Consider the following 23,604-nt stretch of genomic DNA (forward strand, 5'->3'; position numbering starts at 1 on the left):
TATGTGATAACATAATTCATTCCTGAGGTGCTAGAATTTGTTTATGGTCCATCTAGAAATTCCAGAAATTTTGAAACTATCCTAAATAGTTGTTGCAAATAATAATAAAAAATTATTTCACAGATTTTATACCACAACGAGCGTTTATGCAGCTTTCCAATGTCGTATTGAGCAAATTGTAGCTAATCGAGAACTCCTGGTTTTAATACTTTTTAATTAAGTGGTTTATGCAGTTCAGTACTAAAGGAAACTCATACATGTTTAGAGAAAGTAGCCAGACTTGTACACCTGAGAACTTAAGTGCAAATAACCTAATGAAAAGCATAGATAAGCATATGTTCAATATTTTCTGAGATTATGTCTAGCACCAAAAGTCCTGAATTGTCTAACAAAATTGTCAAATTAAACATTAATCTCAGAAATGCTTTTAATGTTTTAAATTTTATTCCAAGGCCACACTGCTGTTGAGGCTTTTTGATTAGTTAAAAAGATGTCTTACTATAATAACTTACCTGCTGCATTAGAGGAATACTTAATTTAAGGGTTAGAAAGTATCAAGAAGCTGTGAATGTAATATACATAGAAAGTGGCAGATACAGGGAAGACAGAGTGCCAGGAAGGAGACTTACCATCTTTCAAAGAAGTAGGTAATAATACTGTCAGGTGATATGGGGAACCTGATGGATAACCAGTTAACACAGCAGTGCAAATCATGAGTTCCCTTTCAAATTATGTTGTAGGGGAAGTATTCATCCTAATTTGTTCAATTTGTATTTCGCAGTACAAAGAATAAAATAGTTATTCTTTTTTATGAAGACCCACTCTGATATATTGCATTTGAGTGAATGCTCAAGACCAACTTACAGATCCCTGTGAGCTTAAATTTAATTGATAATGACAATAGACATTAAATTGTGTAATTCCACTGAGTTATAAAACTGCAGATAACTTAACAATTTATTGATATGGGAGAATAAGTTCATTTACTGCAGAAAATTAAGCATCTCTCCATAGTTACAGTACTTTTTACTGTATTCTCCTTGAAACCAGTTTGATATCTCTGAATTGGGCACTTAAAATGAACAATATAATAAATGTAAGTATTAAACATCGAACTGGTGAGTTAGAGCCATTTTCTGTTTAATGTTTTATGATATATTTGTGTTACATTGTCAGGGTATGCCTGTGATGTCAGCTTGCTGTGCCAGCTCTGCCTCTGTTGGATCAGAGCCACAGTAGGATGGCACTTGGAGAGCTAACTCCTTTTATGTGGCCGTAGGAGAGCTAATTCCTATTCTGTGGTTTCTGTCTGGCTCAGATAAAGCTCAAATCTACCTGAAATATACCAGTGACATGCCTTATACCATCTTCACGCTGTAGACCTAGCTCTTGTGGGACAGTCATTACACCTTATGAAAAGAACTTGTTAAACAATTGAAACCACCTCCTTGCAAAAGGAGGAATGATGAGGAAAACAACATTATGGAAATCCACCACCTTCAAAGCAGTGTTATGCAGTCACATGTAATATACCTGACCAATGTTCCTTATAAATAGTAAATATGGTCTCAACAAACCTATAGCTGTGTTCATGGAAAAGCTGCTTTCCTACCTGTATGCAATCTGCCCCTTACTTTCTTACCTTAACTCGAAAGTAGCTTTTTTTGTCCTCTGTGACAGAGCTACTGCAGTTTGCACATTCATCTTTGCAGCACAATGCACTCCTGCTTGTGGTAGCCTTCAAGTTCTGGGTGTGACTGACAGCAAAAACTTCAGCATCAATTTCTCATCAGCCAAAACCAATCTTGTTCAAAAATGGCCTTTAAATTTGCTGGCTTGTTCTGTGAAACAATCTGGCTGGCTGGCAGTGCAGGTGTTTAAGTGTAAGGACTTCCTGTGGTTTAAGATTTGACAGACTCCAGTTGGTGCCCCTAGTTATTTGAGAATGATGTGGCAACACTGAGTGGTTGCTGATGAACAGGTTTGCAGTGATCATGCCTCTGTTTTCTGTTTTTGTTTTTTGTTTTTATCTTTTCCTCAGGGGAAATCGCTCACATCAAAGAGGTTAACCAGTCTAGTGCAGTCCTACTAAAAGGATCACCTTGTAGCATGGAAGCAGACTCAAATCATTATACATACTTTGTAGCTCACTGATTGCCTGACTCAGAGGACAGTAGAACAAGATGTTGCATGAGCAAGGACCTGACTTGTTTTCTTTTGTGTATACTAAGGCATTACAGACTCCGAGGGACTCTCTAGCCTTTCGATGCCTCCATTTCGAAAACTGTCTGCTCACTTCCTCCTTCATATCAAGCTGGATCTGTGTCTTTTTATTTTCTGCAAGCTCAAGTACAGTGAAAAAAAAGCTTCTGCTAGGCACAGTTTATTAAAAAAAATACATCAATCAAAAACTGGAAGAAATGTAAAATATGCATATATTAATAAATATACATATGGCATCACATTTATTGCACAATGAATTAGCACAGAAGGTTTCATTTCACTGATGTATTCACATTGAGAAAGAAAGCCTGTGTCTTTGTCTGTTGTCTGTATATTCTCTGTTAATGTTTCTTGCATTTATTTTTATACCATATTTAAAAAAAGAACACCTTTTACTCCAGATGTATTAAAGTTGATCCTTTCTCTGTAAATTTGTGTATGTTTATATTGTTGTTTTATCTTTCATTAAAAGATGCAGAATCTCTTTCCTTTGGGAAGTTTGAGATTTTAATACTGAATCTGAAGATTAGTCAAGAGCAAAATGATCCCCAAAAGTTACACACCTTGTGCTTTCTAAAAAGTGACATGAAATGGCATTTTCTTTCTCTCAGTGACACCTAATCAAACACACTTTATTGATAATCATTTACTTTTTCTTTTCTTTTTATCAAGCTAGCAGCAGAGAGACCTTTCCCGCTTGCTCATCATCGCATAAGCAAACCTTTCTTTAATGCAAGCCCGTTTGTAACAGTGCAGCCTGCACAGCGATTCAGTCGCTACCCCAGAGTGGATGGACTGGACTGCACTTCCTTAGGAATGGACATGAACAAAGCTGCCTGAGAACACAAGAGTACACTTGTTAAATAGGAAGGACAGTGCTTCTTTCTCCTTGCTGTCACTTGCGACGCAAGGCAACATTTTAACCTGAAAAGGTAGTGGTTTGGGAGTTCTAAGTATGCAGTCTGTGGAGTAAACCTCCAGTAGCAATGCAGGAGCAAGCTGTCATTTTAATTCCAGGGCTCTGTTTGGGGATGCTGTTGTGTGTCCACTGCTGAGCTTACTCACACACAGACCTGTTGACAGATTTATAAGTGTGTGTTGATGTTGCCGGTGAGACAGTAGATATGGAGCTCCTGGAGCTAATCTGAACTGGAACCAGAAATCTGCTTGGCCTAAGAAACAACACTGTTGACTGATAGAGGTGATATAAGGATAGTAAGACAGAATCTCAGAGTAGAAAAAAAAAGGGTGGGAACTAAGTCAAATGACAAAATGCTGATACCTCCAGGGCATGGTAGGGTGCACATGACAAACAAGCCTTTTTAGCAATGCACAGAATAGACTCAGGACAGTCAACTTTACTACCATCTGTCATGCTGACTTTGGTTTGATATTGAGAATCTTTCGGTGGACTATGAATCCTAAACACGCACACACAAAGTGGGTTGGTTGTAGATAAAAGGAGACAATCAACTTGAATGTCTTAATACCAGACATCTCATTGAGCATTGGAAAACCACCTGCATTGGTGCCATTAGGGACAAGACTGTTGCATACAGCAGCTCTGGGCAGAAGGGACCTGAGTTGCCTTCTGCAGGGAGTACTCACTTCTGCACTGGCTCTGTCAGTAGCCTGGTGCAGCCATAACCAGGAATGCAGCATCTTTAAAGAGGCAGTCTGAGTGAACCTAGTACAAAATGTATTACAAATCCATGAATGGCTGCTCCCCTTATTCTGCTCAGTTGAGGTTTTTTGAGATTTGGGATTTCTGTTTGTTCATTGTTTTCATATGCCACTGTGTTTCTGGTTTCTAACTAGGATAACAATTACTGCTTTAAAGTGTCTCTGTTTTTGTTAGCACAGTTTTACTAAGCTTTTATGGAAATACCCCATCAGAGCTGGGTCCTATCAAGATCTTAGTAGGAGGTCCATGCAGGTCAACTCAAAATATTCACAACCTAGAAAGGTCAGATGATTTTTAGTAAGTAGCCACACTGAATCACAGATCTTAAACTGAGATTTAATTTTACCACAGAAATGTGAGCTCTGAGACATGAGCTTGGGGCCAGGAAACCCACAGAAATCTGAGCTCTGCTTCACTTCTCACTGCCAAATAGAGATATTTATTTCCAAACTCCTGCTGCCACCAATTGCATCAACTGGTATATTGCCTCCTTTGCCTTAGTAGTTAACTAATTAGATACCACTATCTGCTTCAAAGATTCACTGCCTTCAAATACCTAATGTTTCAAATCCAAGCATTGAGCATTTCATGCAACTTCACCCTAAGAAATATTTTTTTTTTCCAAATCACTTTGCAACACCAACTGGTCTATAAAAAGTCATGGAGCATTTGTGTTCCTGAACCCATTCTGTACTTTTTCTAGTTCTTTCCTGTCATGGTTTAACTCCAGCTGGCATCTAAGTACCATGCAGCTACTTGTTCACTCCCTCCTACCTCCAGTGGGACTGAGAGGAAAAGAGGAAAAAGTAAAACTCATGGGTTAAGATAAGAAAAATGTAATCATTGGAATAATTCATATTAATAACAGTAATCTTAATGAAAATTAGAGCAAGAGAGGAAGAAATAAAACCTTCCATCCAAAACAGACAAATTATGCACATAGCAATTGCTCACCACCCACTGACCAATGCTCAGCCCTCCGAACAGTGATCAGCTCCTCCTGACCAACTACTCCAGTTTCTATACTGAGCATGGTGTTCCATGGTATGGAATATCCCTTTGGCCAGGTCAGGTCAGCCATGCTCAGAATGCTTCCTCTCAGCTTCTTGTGCACCTGCTCCCTGGCAGAACAGGGGAAACTGGAAAATCCTTCCCTTAGGGTCAGACCTGCTTCGCTACACTGAAAGCATCAGTGTCTTACCAGCAGTATTCTTATGCTAAATGCAAACCACAGCACTGCACCAGCTACTAGGAAGAAAGTGAAATCTATCCCAGCCAAATCCAGGACATTTCCTTTCAAGAAATATGAAGTCTGTATTGAATGGCTGTCTTTCCTTGTATTTGCACAGGATTTAAAATGATGTCTCTAAAGTAAAACCAGGCATTACTAATAAGGATTTCAAAGTAGTCAGGGAGCTGTGTTAAGGTTTCATTTGAGCTTGCGCCAAGTGATACAACTCCACTGTTACATATGAGTGAACATGGCCCAGACAAAATCAATCCTACTAGTAGAGGATTTTTAAAAGGTTTGTCTACAATCTTTTGACACTTTACCTCATCACTGTTATCAGACAGCGGGTGATACACTGTGATACAATACTGGGACTGGAAACTCTATGCAGGCACAAACTTTCTTTTGCTTGCCCACAGAGAAAAGCTAAGTTTGTGTTTCCAAATTTATACAAAGATCCACTTCAAGAATTAAGATTATCTCAGATAAAGGCATGCTTGTACAATTACCAAACAGTTACAGTATGACTTTGGTTATACAACAATTTACCAACTAAGAATGTCAGTGAGGCCACAATTCTCTTGAGGAAAAATGGACCAAGAGAGAAAATCACTCTGAAGGGACCATATTTCTTGTCTTCTAGGGAAAAGCCATCAGTGCTTCCTGGCTCTGATTTATTAAAGAAATATGGATATTGATCTAGTACCGATATCCAACTGTGATGGACAAAAACTCTCTAACAGTTTAAAGTTAGAAAGTGTATGTTTATTGCGACGCCGGGCAGCGTGCGGGATAGCTCCCAAATACACACCGCGCCTTTCAGATGATTAGAGTCCTTTTATCCATACAAGTACTGAATACCCAAAATACAAATACATATTCATCATTTTGGTACATCCCATCATCGCTTCGTATGCTACTCATTTCAAAAGCTATTAAGCATGCGTAGTTTTTTCCTTGAAATGAGTCGGTGGTCCCTTTCATGGGGAGGGGTCCCAAAATGAGGAAGTAAATTAAGTCTTCCTCATTCTGGCCTTTCTACCTTTTCAATGCAAATATGACAAATGAACTCTTGGTAGAACTTCCATTCCCTGTCTTCAATTGGTTTCAGAACAGAGGAGGCCCACAATTGTCTTATGTTCCTAAAATCTAATTGTCAGTTTCTATATTCTTCATTATGAACCCAGCTAACTAAACATTGTGTTGACAAGCAATCAATTATTAGTTAACTACTAACTCTTATCTTCATCAAGGCCTACTCATTTATTTTAATTAACTCTAGTAAGGCTTATCTCTAACTAAAATCTTAGCTCCTCTAAAATCTCTAAATTCCTTAAAGTTTATGTTTTACTCTGCCCAAGAAGCTTAAAACCCCCATGTGAGTTATTAATTGTAATATTCCTTAAAACAACTGGTTGGAGCTTGAAACTTTCATCTGAGAGTTGTGGTTTATCAATCTCTTTCCCCAAACATCCTTGAACATAAAACAGCTCTAAAGCCTACAGGATGAAGTGTTTGATGGTGCTGCTACACACTTGAGATGGTTTTGTGCTCACAGATCAGCCTGTAAAGGAAAATGGCTGGTGGGAGAGGCAGAAGATACCCTGGTACCTATCTGACAACAGCAATATTCCCCCATTCTTCTGCAAGAAGCAAGTAAAAACAATCTTTCAACCCTAGAAAACCAAAGAGGGAGAAAAAGGGCCTTACCATAGTGATGAGATAAATTGCAAAATGCTGAGCCGGAACAGTAGTGGAGACCAGCCAAAAACTAATGAGTTGAAGGTGAACACAGGACTAAGGAATGGGAATTAACTGTAGTGACCAGAACAGAACTGACAAGGGAGGAGAACTGGAGAGCAGAATAATTAGGAGCAAGAGAGAGAGGCAGAATGCAGCTGGTGGATTGCCAGCCTGTTGGCCACGCACATGCTGAGCTGGAATTAAAACCTGAAAAATCAGGCAAGATCAACTGTGACTGGCACGTTAAAACCCAACAGCAACATTTTTTTCATCTAGAAAGCAATACTGAATAATAATCAAATATCTGGGGTTGCCTTTTTCAAATTTCTCGAGACATAAATGCCAGATAGTCTCCTAAGAAATAAAAAATAGAAGGGCAACAACCAGTTCCAGAAAACAAGACCTGTAGGAATTAATTTAGGATGTTTTTTATATAAAAAAAAATTAAACCCAAAGCAGGTTATCAAAGTGAGAAAAGGCTGTTTATGATATGTAAATGGAACTAGGAGTTGGAAAAGCCAGAGATTTATTTGTGGCTCTTCCAATTATTTATTTTTATGCATGGTGAATAACAGCTCTTTGAATTTAGATTTTAAAACTGACATGTATTTATGTTTTTTCTAGCTAAAGATATCATGCATAGGACCAACACTGCACTTACTATAGTAGGTGCATAACACTGGACTTATAATTACAGAACCATAAAACAGGAATTTTGCTAAAAGAATTTTATTAGCTACAGAGATTTAAAGAAAATAAGGTTTAATCCCAACATGTTCAAGGGAAATTATTAACAAATTATTAGAACATATTCTGTGTCCACAATTCATTTAAGCAAGTTGCTAAGTGATTGTGACTCGCACCAGTCTGCCTTTTGATCTGACTGCTGAACAGATTGCTTTATTCTCCTGTGAATTGAAGATATGCTGAAGTCCCAATATTAAAGAGGTGAAGGGGAAGAGAGGATGAGTTCTCTGAGGCTGGATTCCCCTCCTCGTGCTGATGCAGACTGTGGAGTCCTCAAGTGGCATTGAAAGTGTTTTGTTTGTATATATATTGACTTGAGGGCTGCAGAGTCTCTCCAGGCAGTCATTATCCATGAAACGACAAAGTTCTGTTTCCCTAATAACTAAACAGAATCTTCCTTGCTTTGATTTATCCCTTTATTTTTGACCAGGCTGCTGCACTCACTACAATAATATGTTCTTAACATGAAATGGACATTGCAACATCACAGCCTCCTTTGGTTTTCTTACTGGTTTTCTCTGAAGTGTTGAGTGACCTTATTACTCTCCTCTGGGCCAGGGGTTATTATGAATTTCTTGAAGAACTCCCACCAGGGTTTTATAGGAAGAGTTCAGAGGTTTGTTGTTGTACTTCTGCCCATATACACAACTACGGGACTTGCTCATTTTGCAGTAGATAGCCTCTACTGAACTTTGCCATATTATCTGGCACAGGGATGCCCAGATCCTGTGCAGTCCAGCACAGATAGTTGCTTACCTTTGTGTGTAGCTGACTGTTCTTGGGTCAGTGAGGTGCCTTGAGTTGTCTCTTGAATAACATTGTCTTTTTTCATATAATCTTTCTCTTTTCCCCAAGATCTTTTTTTATCATTATTATTTTTTATTCCACCTGTGTACTACTAGCAGTCCTTTTCTCTGGCAGTATCTTTATGTGAGAGTGAGGAATCTGCTGGCCTGCTTCTTTAACACAAACACTTGAATTAGAATGAGTACCATCATCACTATTTGCTGTAAGGGATCTGTATGTGTAAATTGCAAAGAAAAAATTGTCCAGATAATAAACTCTGAGAACCTGCTCAAATGCTAGATGATAGTCCTTATTTACAAGTGTGGACATGGACAGTAAATATCAAACAATATTAAGACACGATGGTAAATGTTACCTTGTTAGTGGCATTTGCACAATTTTTATTGTACTTTGCTCCCAAAATATATTCTGCTGCATTCACCTTCATTGGCTTTCTTTTTGATTTTGACTAGATTTTGAAATATCTTGTTAGATTCATCACAGATGTCATCTTTCAAAGGGGGTACTATTTCCCACCCTTCCTCTTAACCTGGCAGCTGCTCCTTCAGTGTGGATATCACATAAATGAGGCATTTCATTATGCACATTATCTGTTCTATCCACCTTTTTATTTCTGTACCCCTTTCATTTTTAAAAGATGAGTGGCAATGACATATTTAATGTGACTTACTTTTCTACTTTTTTTGCTGAGAGGAATGTATAACCCAAAATCTATGAACTTTTTTGAGTTCATCTCTTTTGATGCACTGTTCTTTAGACAACTTTTCTTTTAGATTCTCTTTCTTCTCTCCCCCTCCCCATCAGTAACATCTTTTTTTAGTATTCTTCATATTTTATGGGATTTTTTCCCCTTTGTTCCTCTGATTCTTGCCCTGTTGATCTCTCCCACATGGTCTTACGGTGCCCACTAATGCTCTCTATACTTACCTTCTCTGTTTTATCCTGCTTGGAACTAAAACAAATTAGAAAAAAAAAACCCAAAAAAACAGAAAGAATTAAAAGAAAGGCAGATCAGCGATAGGGCAGGAGCTGATGCACAATGTGCCTTTGACTCTGTCCTGATCTCAGGGGACCATCCTTCCCCCAGCAGTCTGCCTCTTCCCTTCCCCACCCTGTTCCCAGGAGCTCTCCACTCCTCCTACAGCCACTGCTCCCCCAGGGTGAAGGGAAAGGGGCGTGGGGCAATGTCCTGGGGAGGAGGGTGCCTGTGCACGGCAGGGACATCCATCCTTGCTGATGGGGAGGCGTCTTTGGGAACCTCAGGAGATACGAGGGAGGTCAGTTAATCCTTTGCTTAGGTGAATGGAGACAGACAAAAAGTGACACTCCTCTGGTGCCCAGGACTGATGGAAGGAAGGGGGTGGGTACTGGGGCCATTCACTCCCAGCATCACAATTTGGAATAAGTAAGGAGCTTGAGCTTCTTCCATGGTAAAGAGTGAGGTGAGGATGTCCACAGAGTGATGCAGAATGTCTCTATCTGTTATCAAAGAAAGTGTCTGTGGAAGGTAGGAATAAAGATTAAAGCTCAAGACTAGGAAATATTTCTAAGTCCTGGCTCATACTGGTCTGGGTGGTAGCTCCAGTGATACCAGTGAGCAGGCCTGTGGAAATTCATGTTGTGCCTAAATCACCGATAAAATGTTGTGGGGGAGGAGGCACAAATGTGGAATTTCATCAGTGGATAGAGTAAACTGCTGATACAGTTCAGACATTTAGATAGATATGCTCAACTAATGAGGGAATCGGTTTCCACAAAGTTGTTTTTAGGGAGCTATTAAGTTTTTAATTCCTAAGTCATTTTGAGTGACTCCATTTCTCCTCCCTCCATCCCTTCCAAAGCAGTTCAGCAACCTTTCTTGACTAGCAAGGTTTTGCTTTATCTCTCTTCCCTTGATTTCCTTCTCAGCTGTTTTACTAATCCTTTTCTGACAGTGTGGGAGACCCCAGCCATAAGGGAGTAGCTGAAGCTGCTCTCCCACCAGTGCATTTGTGTGCAGAGAGGAATTTTCACTTCCATCTTTATTTTTGTCCTGTAAGAAAATTGAAATATTAGACTTTCACTTTGTTCCAAAGGGCTTCTTCCCAGTGCAATTCCCATGGTACAGACCCATATCATCTACCTTTTCTGTATACTTGTCGTATTGGGACAAAAAATGACAGGTGCCACCCCCAACCAGCTGGAAAAACAAACATGGAAGATATGATTTTTAGATACCTCTTCTGCTGCTGATCAGAGCTAAGTGGAACAACAGAAAAAATAATTTCTCAAACCTTATTGCTGTATTAAAACTGTACTCTGGGATTCCCATCTGCAAGGAGTGCTGTGTTTTTCCTGCCCCAAAACATACTTCCACTGAAATCAGAGATATGAAACCTTTAAGACTGGCTTTAAAATGCACTTACCCTCTGTTCCTAAAATTGTGCTTGCTAGCTGGATGTCAGTGGTGGAATCCCTTTGGTACATCAGGGTGGGCTAGTAGGGTGGTAGGGTGGATTTGGGTTTTTTTGTTTTTTTTTTTTTTTGAAAGACGGTTTGGATTTCTCCTGCTTCTTCTCTCACCCCAGACCACAGGATGTGCTGGAAATGCACCTTTGACTCTAGGAAGCTTTTGAAAACAACCTCTCTCCACAGAAAGCATGGACTAGGTGGAGTGGCTTTGATCATTTTGTGTCTTTTAATAAGAAAAGAAAAAGCAAGTGTTTACAGGCCAGAAGACTTCAAGGAATACGAGAGAGAGAAGTGATAAAAATAACAAAGCCAGCTGCTTTTATTGTACATCTAAATAAAGATTTTTGAATCTTTAACCTCATAGCATAGCGAAGGGGAAAAGAAAAAAAAAAAGGAAAAAAAGCAAGAAAGAGGAGACAAGAAAATACCTTTCCATGCCCAACGTGGTGAAGATGTCTGATGTTGCCAGGAGAAGCTTCATTCTTTTCAGATCCTGAGAGCTTCTGCACCAGGATGGAGATTATTACTCCTCATTACTGAGGCCTTGCCATCTTGTGCATGCAGCTCTACCAAAGAAAATCTGTCTGCAGCAGTCAGCATCAGTCCTTCATGTAACAAAGAAATGGCTTTTTTTAGCAACTTCATCCCCTGCATAGTCCTATGTTTCTGTTTTATAGGTGCCGACGTGGTAGGACCTGCATGGCCAGTGTATGAGCATTGATCTGCTGCACTGCTGCTGCAGTTTCCTGCAAAGGAAAAATGTGTAATCGGAATGGTACTACTATGAATTGTGTTATGCTTGCTACAAAAAAATATTCATTAGAGAAATTTACTGGATGGGACTATTTTGGTATTCATTATAACCCATTATTTGAGAAAACTAAAGAGAGTATAAAATCAGAAACAAAAGAAGGAAGTCAAAGCAATTTTCTTTGCCACAGTAGAGCAAATTAGTTAGGTATTATCAAAAGCCTAGTGATTTTTTTTTTCTTCCTTTTTCCTCCTGTAGTCCTGAAGTGATCATATGCCTCTTTTTTCTATTTGACATTTTCGGTTTTCTTTCACGCTGAGTCTTGCTGATGTGTGTGCTGACAACTGATCGATATTCATCGGAAACAAATTAACCCGATATTCCGCTCCTCCTCTAAACCCTCCGCTGCGGCGATGTTGGAAGCGGCTGTGCAGCAATTTCGAGCTTCCCTCTCAGCATCAGCACCCGAGAGCTTTGCCGGCTGCGTGCGGCTCGGGCGCCGCTGGCTGTCCCCGCCGGGCGGGTGGCGGGGCAGCAGTGACACCTGCGGGTGCGCGCAGGAACCGCGCCCGCGCCGCTCCCACGGCGCCGGGATGCTGGTTCGGCCGGGGAACGGCAGCAGCCCGCGAGTGCGCAGCGCCTCTGTGGCCGCGCTCACACCAACGCTCCCTGTCCCCTCCCCTGGCCGGGGACACACGAAACACCTTCTGTCGTGTCCCAACAGAAAGACCGTGGACGATTTTTGTCAGGTTACATCAGAGGAGATCAGAGCGGACCGTTTGCTTTTAAGAGGATCCCTGCGAACGAGTGTCGCTGGACTACACGAGTTCCTTCCAGGATGTTGGGATTTTATCAAGATCTATTTGGTTTGTCAGGAACTTACTTCAGTAGCCAGTGGCACTTGGTTTAAGGAGAAAAAATCAGAGTGCTGTGCCACCAAATATAAAGTACCTCCAAAGGAAGAAGTAATAGTGACAGCCACGGAGCAAAGCCAGTACATCAAGGTCTGATTCGACTCTGGAGACATGCAGAGGCTGAGGACTGATGGAATAACCAGTTCTACTGGTATCGTGTCCCCAGCAAAGACTGCCCCCCTTCCAGCTGGCTGCCCACAGGGAAGGGGAGTTTGGAAGTAATGCATGGGAGCACGTAGTTGTTCCTGTTTTCCTCCAGGGCAATGAGATTTTGGACCTATGATCTATAAGCAAACGAGCTGTCCAGAAGGAAACCCATTGCCTTCTGATTTTAGGGAGAACCTCTTGACAAAGGCCAAAATATAACTGGTTAACAGCTGCCAGACTGCAGCAGTATGGTCTGTATTGCTCTCCACGCTCCATTTGTTCTTCATTTGTTCATTTCTGTATCTCATTAAGAATGAGAAACCAAATCTAAAACCTGTGCTTGATTTTCCTGGGCTTCCATCTGCACAGTTGCATTGATTTTGGTCTTTTCTCCTCTTCTCCAGAACCCCTACTGCCTCTGATGGGATTGCTGAGAAACTCTGACTCTGTATTTTAACCTTTTTAAATCTCTTTTTTTTATATATATATCCCATTCCAGCTTTACCAAAGAACCTGTGCTCTGCCTGTAAGGACAGCAGGCAAACTTGGAATAGGCACCCTAACAACCTCAGGCACTGAACCATTTTAGGGAGGTTTTTCTGTTGAGAATCATGTATGAGGAGGATCTACTCTCCAGTTTTGAAAGCTGGAGGATGAAAGAAATACTTTCTCTCCATTAGTAATAGAGAATTAACCTTCATAACATAATGTTTAATGAAAAATACTTTAGGTATTTGTATGTAATATTGTTTTATGTCTGGACTTGATACTATGGGAAAAAAATTCTCCTGGCTTTAGGGGATGGGGAGAAAGTTTGTCTTTGCTTGGATATATAGCACTACCCTTTGGGATGGTGTCATTTGATAATTCCTGCCACATGTTCTTATGAGTAGGATGTTTTTGTTTCCTTACTGTGTCTCCCCTCAAGTCCTGCTGGGTAATTTTTCAGATGGTCACGGTCAGAAAAGGCATGTGACAACTTCCAGATGTTCAAATAATCAAAGCGATCTGCAGATCTAAGGGAGTACACCAACAAACAAATGGAGGATAACTTGAAGGGCTGCAGTCTAGGTGGGGGGTCACGTTAAGAGGTGGTGTAGGAGGCTGAAGGATAGTCTTTTGTTATCTGGAGAATTCACTGATGTCTAGATCATTTGCTAAAAATGAGGTAGTCTGATGATATGGCTGGGCAGGCAGTAAAAACCTAAAACATGGGGTCTGGTTGTGGTTTTCCCACAGCTTGGAGCAGAGCTGGCTTCCCTGGGGAGTGAGGAAGGCTCTCATAGTGCGCCATAGCTCTGAGCTGAGCTGGTCTCTGGGCTCCAGCTTGCGTGATGCATCCAAGACTAAGAAATGCCCTGCTGTCATCCACACCATCACGGCATCTGGGGCTGCATCCTTGCTGAGCTGGTGGTGCCTGAGACAGTGCTGTGTTCAACTGAGAGAGGGGAGGGCACATCTCAGCTCAGAGAAACCTGTGTGCTTCTGTTTTGCTCCAACCTGGTTTGTATAGGCACCTTGTATAGGCAGCTTTTAGATTTGGTTTGGGTGCTAATAGCTAGTTCTATGCTGAGTTTGGGGAGCCCTTAATCAAAGCCCTTCATCACCCCAGGTGACTTTTGTTAGTCCATCCTCCCAGCTTTATAGAAACTGACAAGACAATTAAAAAATGTGCGGTGGGACAGAGCATTCTTCTTTGGGAATGTAGAACCATTCATCATCAAGTTTTAAACAGCTCATATTAGTCACTGGCAACCTGGTATTTGTAGAGGTGGATGTGCATGACTGTGATACGGTGTGTGATGCAAGGAACGTCCGGATGGAGGATGCGTGTTTCTTCTGTGACACAGACTGAACAGTCCTATCTCTGGTCACAGGAGCGACAATGTTCACTCCCCACAGGATCCTACAGCAAGTCTCCTGGTGCCTTTTTGTACCCTAGCATTTGATGTCACAGTGCCTGCACTGCTGGCACAACCTTTGAAACAGATGTTCTCTGCATCTGCCCGCTCTGTGTGCGACTGGCACAGCTCTGCTAGAAGACTGCTTCCAAATCCTTCCAGTGATGGAAAGGGGCAGGCAGTATTACTACTACTATTTCTACTACTACTAATTTGTTTGGAAACACTGCTGGCTCAAAACCTGGCTCAGCTGCTGATGAAGAAGGGAAGATTTGCTCATGTCAAGAGAGCTTCTAGGGTTTTGAACTACAGGCTGATACTCTTGAAGCATTACTATTTGAGACATTGCTACCAGCTGTTCTTTTCCCTTGGTAATAAGGCTTTATATGACATTTTGTGCAATTCTATATGGGTCTTTTACTGCCGGGGAGTTTATGGTATAGTGTGCTAGAAAATTCAGTGCCACTCGAGAAAAAGGAACAGCTTTGTGACAGATTGTCCATCATCAATGGCTGCTTTTGTCAGCTGGCTTCTCCATATGGCATTCCTGAAGCACCTGGAGAATTTCTGACAAAATTTCTTTGGTTTTGTGCAAAGAATACTTTTGTATGTATATGGAAGGGGAAAGACCAATACACTGCTCTCCTGGAGAATCAGACTGGTGCCTGTGTGCTTGGAGGGGGCTTAGCCTGAGGAGAGCATTGGTAAAAGCGGCAGGGGCTTGGAAGACACACACCACAACATGGGCAAACATACAAAAGTGAGGAGGATCCTGCAATGCATGAGAACATTCACTGGTACCTGAATGTGCTGCAGGAAAGTGGTGGCCATGAAGAATTAGGTCTGGATCATATGACAGATATTTATTGTGACAGCTCATCTCTGTCCTGATGCATGTTCGTAAGACTGATCTAACAAGGTCATTTTATGTAGTAAACTCTGAAAATATTGGAGGCCTGTATTCTTCTACTAGCTGGGACATCGACAGCACATGCTTCCATCATTAATAATGTGGTTGTCAAGACTGCAAGCTCTTTGCCCATGTCCACAGGGAAAGATATAATTATGTACGTATGGTATATTAAAAATGGAAACCATTAATTGTGCTGGAAGCCAACTCAAAAAGGACAGATGGGGAGACGTGATAAGGGAAATAAAGCCACTATGAACCAGAAAACTGTGGGAGAAACAAACTAAGTGGCCTCTATCTACCAATTACCCATCTGTTGGTCATCCAACAATCTCTCTACTAGCTACATATTTGGATGTTACTATTTAAAAAACAGACAAGGGAGCAGCATGTGGAGATCTGGCTGGGACAAGAGGAAAGAGGCTAAAGGACCTTTTTACTGGCTGGTAAATTCATGCCTGGTGTCCCTTCAAGATTTCATAGTTTAGAAAGAATTTCAGTTTGTTCTTCAAAAGATGCGTCAGTCTGTTCTGGATTAGGAAGACAATATGCCTTCCACATTTATTCCCCCTGCAAAAACTGATTTTTGGAGGATTTACTAGTCATTTAGTTTCAGACACATTTCTTAACAAGTTGGCTTTCTTTGTGGTTAAACTTAAATTCTGTCCTTCCTGAATCCTATAAAGCTTGCTATGTGGTGTTTGTCCTTTCATGGTCATTACCGATACATACTTGCTGCACTCACGGTGCTCTACTAAAATTGTTTTGTCTGGGTAAAAATTGAAAATTAAAACATTCTCTAAGAGGGAGGACCCCAAATATAATTACATAACAAAAATTCCCCAATAATTTCCAAGCAATTTAAAATTGAAGATAAATCTTTCCTTTACTACCAGATGTGATCTTCCCAAAGCTTCAGACATGAATAACCTCTCCGAATTTTCCTGCTATTTCAATATCCTATCCATACAGAAACCAGCCTGTGCCTCTACCACCTACTCAGGAAAATTCGGAAACAAGGCCAATGACTGATATCTTTATCCATTAAAATCGATGATCATACATATTTTAATTTACTTTCTCAGTTTTCATTCCCTTCCATTGCTTGTTTGCAGCTGAACCTCCATTTTCCTCCCCCTGACCCTTCCTTTTTTTTTAATGGGAATCTAGGAAGTTCTCTCTATTTCTATTTTCCTTTCTCTGCCTTTTCTTTCTTTACAGTCTCTAGTCTCTTTCCCTTATTTTAATAGCCATCATTCTCTGTTGACTGCAGATCTTGGCTATATCCTGACAAAGTCAACAGAAAGGTTTTCCCTGGAATTTCAGATGTGTTTCCATATTGGTTTTTCTTTCCACTTCTCTTCTTTTTCTTCTTGATGCCTGGCTGGCCGATATAAACAAACATTTTCAGAACAACTTGTCCTCAGCTGACTAAACTGGTAAATAACAGATAAATATAGTTTCAATTGGGAACAGCTTTCTGGCAAAGGATGGAGAACAGCACTAAAGAAGAATTTTTCTCACCTTGAGTCATGGGACCTGGTTGGTTAAATTAAAACCATTTACTTAACCTGCGTGTAGAACACGCAAACAGCAGAAATGTCCTTTACTTTTGCTGATACTTTGTGCTGCCTACAGTACCCTTGTTGTTGTGAAACACAAATATAGCATTTTTCTTTCTTTTTTTGAATTCAAAGCAGCACAAACCTAATTTATATATTTAAGCAAAGGCCCAGGCTTTTTTTTCAGTAATTCTTTTTTTTTTACCCACCACCTAGAAAGCTCTGTCATAAGCTTCAAGCTTCAACACGTAATGATAGAATTATAAACTCCTTGGTGTCCTAAGTCTGGCTACCTCCCATCATAGCTCAATCTTGCTGCTACACATTACTTACTTCTTATCAAAGTGCACTTCACTGAGCATACAAAAGGAATGTTGCTATGTTTGTTAAGATGATAATTTGCATATTTGCTATGAAGCATACAGAGGATTTTTATATATATTTTTATATGTGTTTATTCATACAGAGGGGCTAGAAATATAGATATTACAGTGCTTTTGATATATAGACAAAATAAAAAAACAATTCACAATAGTAAGTCATTGTATTTTGAAATTTATTGTAATAAATTATAGCAATAGTTCACACAACCCAGCTATTATCTCAGATTGTCTCTCTGCAGAATCACAAAAACAATCTGAGTCATTCTGACTTGATTCATGTTCAGTTCCTTTCTGGGAAGACTTCCCTCACCATCAGGCTGCCTGGTAGCATTTTTTTTTTCTGTGAAAGCTCAAATTCTGTACAACAGTCCCACAGCCTATGGTGGGTTCTGCAGCATGAATCATGGAAAATATGCATCCCTGCTTGTTTGCAGATGGTTATTTTTGCTGAGGTCCATGTGGAAGGAGAACTATGCAATTTTTTCCTCCATGATATGTGTCTTTTTAGCACTCTGATGGGTATGGATTAATAGAGACTTACCAAACATATCAAAAGATGCTCAGCACTTCAAAGAGGGAAAAGAAGTGGAGTTGACATGCAGAGCCAAGGCTGAGTATCAACCATTTTCAGAAAGAAAGTGAATTTGTCTTCATGAATAAAGCAAGGCACAAGAGAGTTGTTTCCCTTTTTCTCCCAGGGTCCTTTTCATGGACTGTCACTAAATTCTTGTGAAACTTTTATTTATATTTCCTGTGGCTTTCATTTCATGTATGTATGTTATATGAATTGGTGCATGCAGAATATATATTTTTAATTACTTCATGGAGCTGATTAATTAATAACTTGCTGCTCTTACCTGAAAAGCAGGATAGGAACACAGAAAATTACGCGCACTTGCTACCCTTCCTTACATTATTTGAGAGAGACCTTTCTGAGCTGAAAATGCAGCACAGTAACTTTATATAGTATCTTAGACATAAAGTGAATAATAATGTGTGACTTCAGGGAAATGAAGATATGCAGAGTACCAGTGACACTGGCTAATATTTCTGCAGTTGAACAGTTCAGCAGTGAGCAGCCTTGCTTCTGACAGAGTCCTGAAAAAATATGGTACAAATTTTACTATTAGTAATAGAAGCATAAAATCATTACTGAAAACATTACAATGATTACGAAGATTACCAGATTCCTCCATCTAAAATGAGGCCTGAAGGAACTTGAGAAGCAAAAATTTGAAGTGTTTGGTCATTTGAAATTATATGACTGAGCAATTGTCATTTATCTGGGGGACAAAAGTGAAGTCAGGTGCAGAGAAACAAGTTGTAGGGGCTGCATGAGCTGTGGGGAGAACACCTCACCAGGGGTCAATGGGCTTAAGCTGGATTTGCTGGTTCACATCCAGGGCATTAGCTGGGTGTCAACTCCAGGCACAAAACTGGTTGGGAACTAATGTAACCCCTGGGAATATGCATTTTTGGCATGAAGTCCCGATTTCCTCTGTATGTGTATTGAGCTCTGAAGTACAGTGTTCACTTCAGGCACTCTTAAAGATTGTTCTGAGACCAACCAAAAGGCTGGAAAGCATCTTCAGATAGAAATGGTAGGTGTGCAGTCATTTAAGCATGCCAAGAAAAAGTTTAAGGATTTTGGTTGTAGATGGTAAGTATTTACTTCAGGACTAATGCTCTTCCAATTTAGCAAGAAAAGATATAGAAAGATCTGGTGTCTGGAGCTGGACAAATGCACAGGATGAAAAGGCTACGCATTTCACCAGGGAAATACTTAGCTACTGGTGTGGATTGCAAGAGGTTATTGTGGCTTTTCTACCATTAGCAATTTTTAAATCGAGAATAGATGTTGCTGGGTTTTTTTTAATCTAAAAGATTTACTCAAGTTTAAAATGGATCAAATTCAAGGATGTTCTGTGTCCTAAATTATGTGGTTAGGTGACCACACAGTGACTCCTGGTTTTATAATCTGAAAATCCTATTGCTCTGACAAATAGGGCTGGAGGAGCTTTCACTGTAATTGATGACTTGGATTAATGGATGCACACTGTGTTTACTGGGGTCAGCACCCACCTTTCTTCCTTCTGAATCAGCTCAGTACTGACTGTCCAGGCTGCAGAACTGCACTAAGCAGACCTGTCCTGCCTAGCCCAGGGATGCTCCTTTTTCACTTATTTCTCTCCTCCCAGGCTGGAACCCCACATTCCTTTTTCCGAGGAGCCAGGAGCCACCTTGAACCGGGGAACTTCTGTAGCGCTTTGAGAGTAACCATTCACAAAGACCTTACAGCTCTGAACTACAGCACGCACAAAGAAAACTTTTTTTCTAACAACTACAAAATGCTGCAATAAGCTTTGCTCCAATGAAACCACTAGTAGTGGTAGTGGAGCTTGGTTTGTTAGTGACCAAGGATTTGACTATCAGATAATTGCAATTATATGTTCTTTCCAGAACAACTTGCACTATTTAAGAAGAAAAACAAACTCCAAGCAAGCTGGTCTCAGGTTTTGAAATATTCAGATGCAGAGCTCCAAGCTTTAGCCCTTAGGGTACAGTGCAAAGTGCTGCTAAGCAGGCAATAGGCTCAGGATTTACTGCAGTGGCTGAACTTACAAATACAGAAAGTTCACAGAAAAGCCTGCTCTTGTGAACTTTCAACCAGCATTTGCAAACTAAGAACCCATAGATTACTTATATAATAAATGGATGCATATCTGTCCAAATGTTTAATAAAGATACTATGTGAGAAGCATGTAACAAGTCATTTTCCTCTGCAGTAACAATATATTTTTTCTGTTGTATACAGGAAAGTCGCAATAGCAGTTTAAATCTTTTGAAGCTTCTATGTTCAGAAGATGATATTTTGACAATTATACCCAAAATACAAGTATTAGAATGGGAATTTTCAGGTCAGATGAGGCTAAAATTTGGTAATGACTAAATTCTCTTTAACTGTTATTGATATATATGCACCATTTAAACAAGATCTTGATACTAGAAAGTAAACTGAACTGTGCAATATGATCCAGTAAAACCTGTTTTTATAAGTGCTCTTTGTACCCTGCAAGACATGGGGATGGTGATACTATTGATTTTCAAAGGCCAGATCACCTGTTTCTGGTTACTTTGGCTAATGGAGTGTGCTTGGCCTGGAAGGGAGAGCACTGTTTGGCCACAGTTGCCATGCACCCTTACAACTGCCTGCTACCCACGCGTGCTCTCTCTGGCTCCCCTGTGAAGCACCGATCAAGTGCACATGAGTTACATCTACGCCAGCACAGTAATGGTGATTTTAATTTCCCCATTGCTGCCAGAGGCATGAACACAAGCTCCAGCCCCAGGCAGACACTTATTGCCCTATTGCCAGCACAGCCAGCTCCAGGTCTGGAAGTCTGGTAAGAGAGTTGAAAGTACTGTTTCTTCCACATGCACTCATGTCCCAGTTGCAACTCAAATATATTAAAGCAGTTTTCTCTCTCTAAATGTATCTTCACATATCTGTGTTTCAGATTTATGCTGTTGCTAATTCACTTTACATTTTGCATTATACCAAATGCCTACTTTAACGGTGGGATTTTTGGGCTCAACAAGAACAGGAGGGATGTGAGGAGAGGGAAGAGATTACAATGATTTGTGGGTGTATTAGTAGGATTTCTAAACTTGGGTTTAGGTCTACTGAATCTTTGGCAGCACAATTTCCATCTCAGAACTGGAGTGGTGGGTGCCTATCAAGACTGGGCAGCTCCCAGGTTGGGACCCCATTCTCTCCCACTGGCACTAACCACACCTGGAGCATGAGGTCTGCTGTTCTGTAAGCACGATTCTGCTTTCTCACCTTGTTTGCATCTTTTCACTAAAGCACACAGAGAAAATGCTTCTTTTGAGTCTAGCTACTTCATCCTGAGAGGATGCAAAGATACCTGTTCTTCTTGTAGCCAAAAGACTTTCAAAGCCTTGCAATTTTGGAAGAGGTAAGTGATGGAGGAGATGGATCTGCAAAGGTAAGGAAGAACATTCCTCAGAGCTAGAAATTACAGCACAACTCTTCTTAAGTTCCCAAGCTCCAACTTTATGGATTACAATAGAGAACGTCTGTCACACTAAATGCTGCTTTACTGCTGCTATCTGTATGAGGCAAGGAGAATCTACAGTACTTCCAAGATACCACTTGCCAAAGATGCCACTCCATAGGATACCACTCCATAGTGTGCTATTAGAATAACAGAAGGTAAAGTCAGGTGATGAAAAACACATTTGTCAAGAGTTTGGTGTGAAAGACATCCATCCCTGAACTGTCATGTGCTGTAGTATCTGTTTTACATTCCTACACAGGGTTTTGTAACAGTGAGAGGAAGTGGTCAATCCTTTCAAATTTGAGAGAGCTATGCTGGCACTGATTTCTGTGGCTGCAGTCATGTGTCAAGAGATTATTTGTGCTGGCACAGTGTGTTCAATAAATGTCTACATTCTTGATACTTGAATCTCAAAAACTTCACTAGAAGAGATGCCAGTAAACTGTTATTTCCTCTAAGTACCAGTTCTCTGTAGATATAATCATAGTAACAGCCATCACATTTGTGCTAACTCTGGCCAGCAAGGATTGAAATCTTGGCCCTGTTGAAATCTTTGGTAAAGATTTGGCTGAGAAGTGTAAATAGGTTTACACACACACACACACACAAAAAAAAAAAAAAAAGGCATGGAAGGAAAAAATAAAGGTCTGTATAATAACAGTAAAATGTTTTTAATTCTCAACATCCTGGATGTCAATGTTCTTACTCTATAAAAAGTTCAAATTTGTTTGTGCTGCAAGGAATCCCCCCACAACAAAAGTTCACTCCTCATTTTCATATCTACCTCCAAAACAAAATTCCTGTCAAGACTGTGTTTTAACTGCAGAACTGCAGCCCAGCTAGATACCAGACAGCCCAATGAGGGGTGATGGGGCAAGTCATATGCCATCTGAATTCCTTCTGGTGAATGAAAGGCTTTTGTTCATGTTTTTAAAAGCTGATGATGTCCCAGAGGGTATCCAGCCTTCAGACAGGAAGTTTCATCTTTGCAAATGTGATCTAACAGGTGCCCTGTACTAATCAAAACAAGTTTGTTCCTTGGTTTTAATTGATTTTGGAAGCCAGCTCTGTAAAACAAATACCTGTGGCACCAAATATCTAAACCATGAAAAACACTGTGAAGCATCAGGTCCTCGACCTGATAGCCACAGGAAATTCCTGACTAAATGTTCCCAAAAGTTGAATTGATCATGCTTCATCTTTTTGATGACCTTAGGAATTACTATTAGCATGTTACACAAGGATTCAAAAATGCTGCCAAAAATTAAAGGTTAAGTGAGATTTTTCCATTCTAGGCTCTTTACCTATTTCTCTTTACAATTATCTTTTACTTATTCATGATGCTAATTTATTTTAGTTGCCCATCGCTGATTCGCTCAGAAACGTGGGCAGCGTGAGCAGCAGGAGCAACAGCAGATGGCAGCACCAAGCTGCTGGATCGGGGCTGTCAGCGCACACGAGGGGAAAACACGAACTGAGATGAACAAAAGTTTCTGAGAGTGTTTGCTTTCAGATCTTCTTTTCTTCTGTTCCTTTGGATTTATTTTGTTTTCTTCCGATTTTTCTACTCACTATGGGAAAAATAAACAGAAAAAGAACAGCAGATGAGGAAAGTTGCTATGTCAGGTCATCCTGTATTGATTTAGTAGAAGATGGTAAGACCTGATGTGGCCTGCTGAATAGATGACATGAGGTTATGGCCTAGCCTACCAGCACTTCACGTTCTATTAAACACTCCACAGGGGCAACATCTGGAGGGTTAAACAGCTGCTGGGTAATGCAATTTTAAATACCACTTCATCAAAGTAATAGACTCCACAGGACCCTCTTGGGATCTGTACACTGATGTGTTCCAGGCTTTGTGTGCTGCAGCCCTTTTGTGTAACACATTAAGGAGACCCTGATAGCTCTCTCTTTAGCAGAGTGATAGAACCAAGGTTTGCAAATTCATCCATGGAACAACGCCTTGCTGAGCCTGGGATCAAACACATGGCCTTTGTGGGTTTTCTCTTCCTTTCTTTTCCTTCCACAAAGCTTGATATTTGGTGTACCCAAAATTACTGTAAGC

At 40.4% G+C, this 23,604-nt stretch overlaps 1 protein-coding gene across 14 annotated transcripts in view; it reads left to right on the forward strand.

The window, feature by feature from the left end:
- RGS7 (regulator of G protein signaling 7) overlaps positions 1-20,215 on the forward strand; it is a 259,983-nt gene extending 239,768 nt beyond the window's left edge. For 5 of the 14 annotated variants that reach the window (XR_010997344.1, XR_010997345.1, XR_010997347.1 and 2 more), the window contains one exon: positions 2,232-2,345. Coding sequence is in view for 7 of the 14 variants with exons in the window: in XM_068184948.1 (XP_068041049.1) it covers positions 19,653-19,814 (162 nt within the window). In the remaining 7 variants the exon portion in view is untranslated. Of the gene's footprint in view, positions 1-2,041; positions 2,708-19,652 lie in introns of those variants that run through there. The other 9 variants (XM_068184951.1, XM_068184947.1, XM_068184946.1 and 6 more) reach the window with 4 other exon arrangements.
- The last annotated feature ends 3,389 nt before the right edge of the window (positions 20,216-23,604 follow it).

This window comes from Anomalospiza imberbis, chromosome 3 (genome assembly GCF_031753505.1).
Source record: "Anomalospiza imberbis isolate Cuckoo-Finch-1a 21T00152 chromosome 3, ASM3175350v1, whole genome shotgun sequence".
Taxonomy (NCBI): Eukaryota; Metazoa; Chordata; class Aves; order Passeriformes; family Viduidae; genus Anomalospiza; species Anomalospiza imberbis.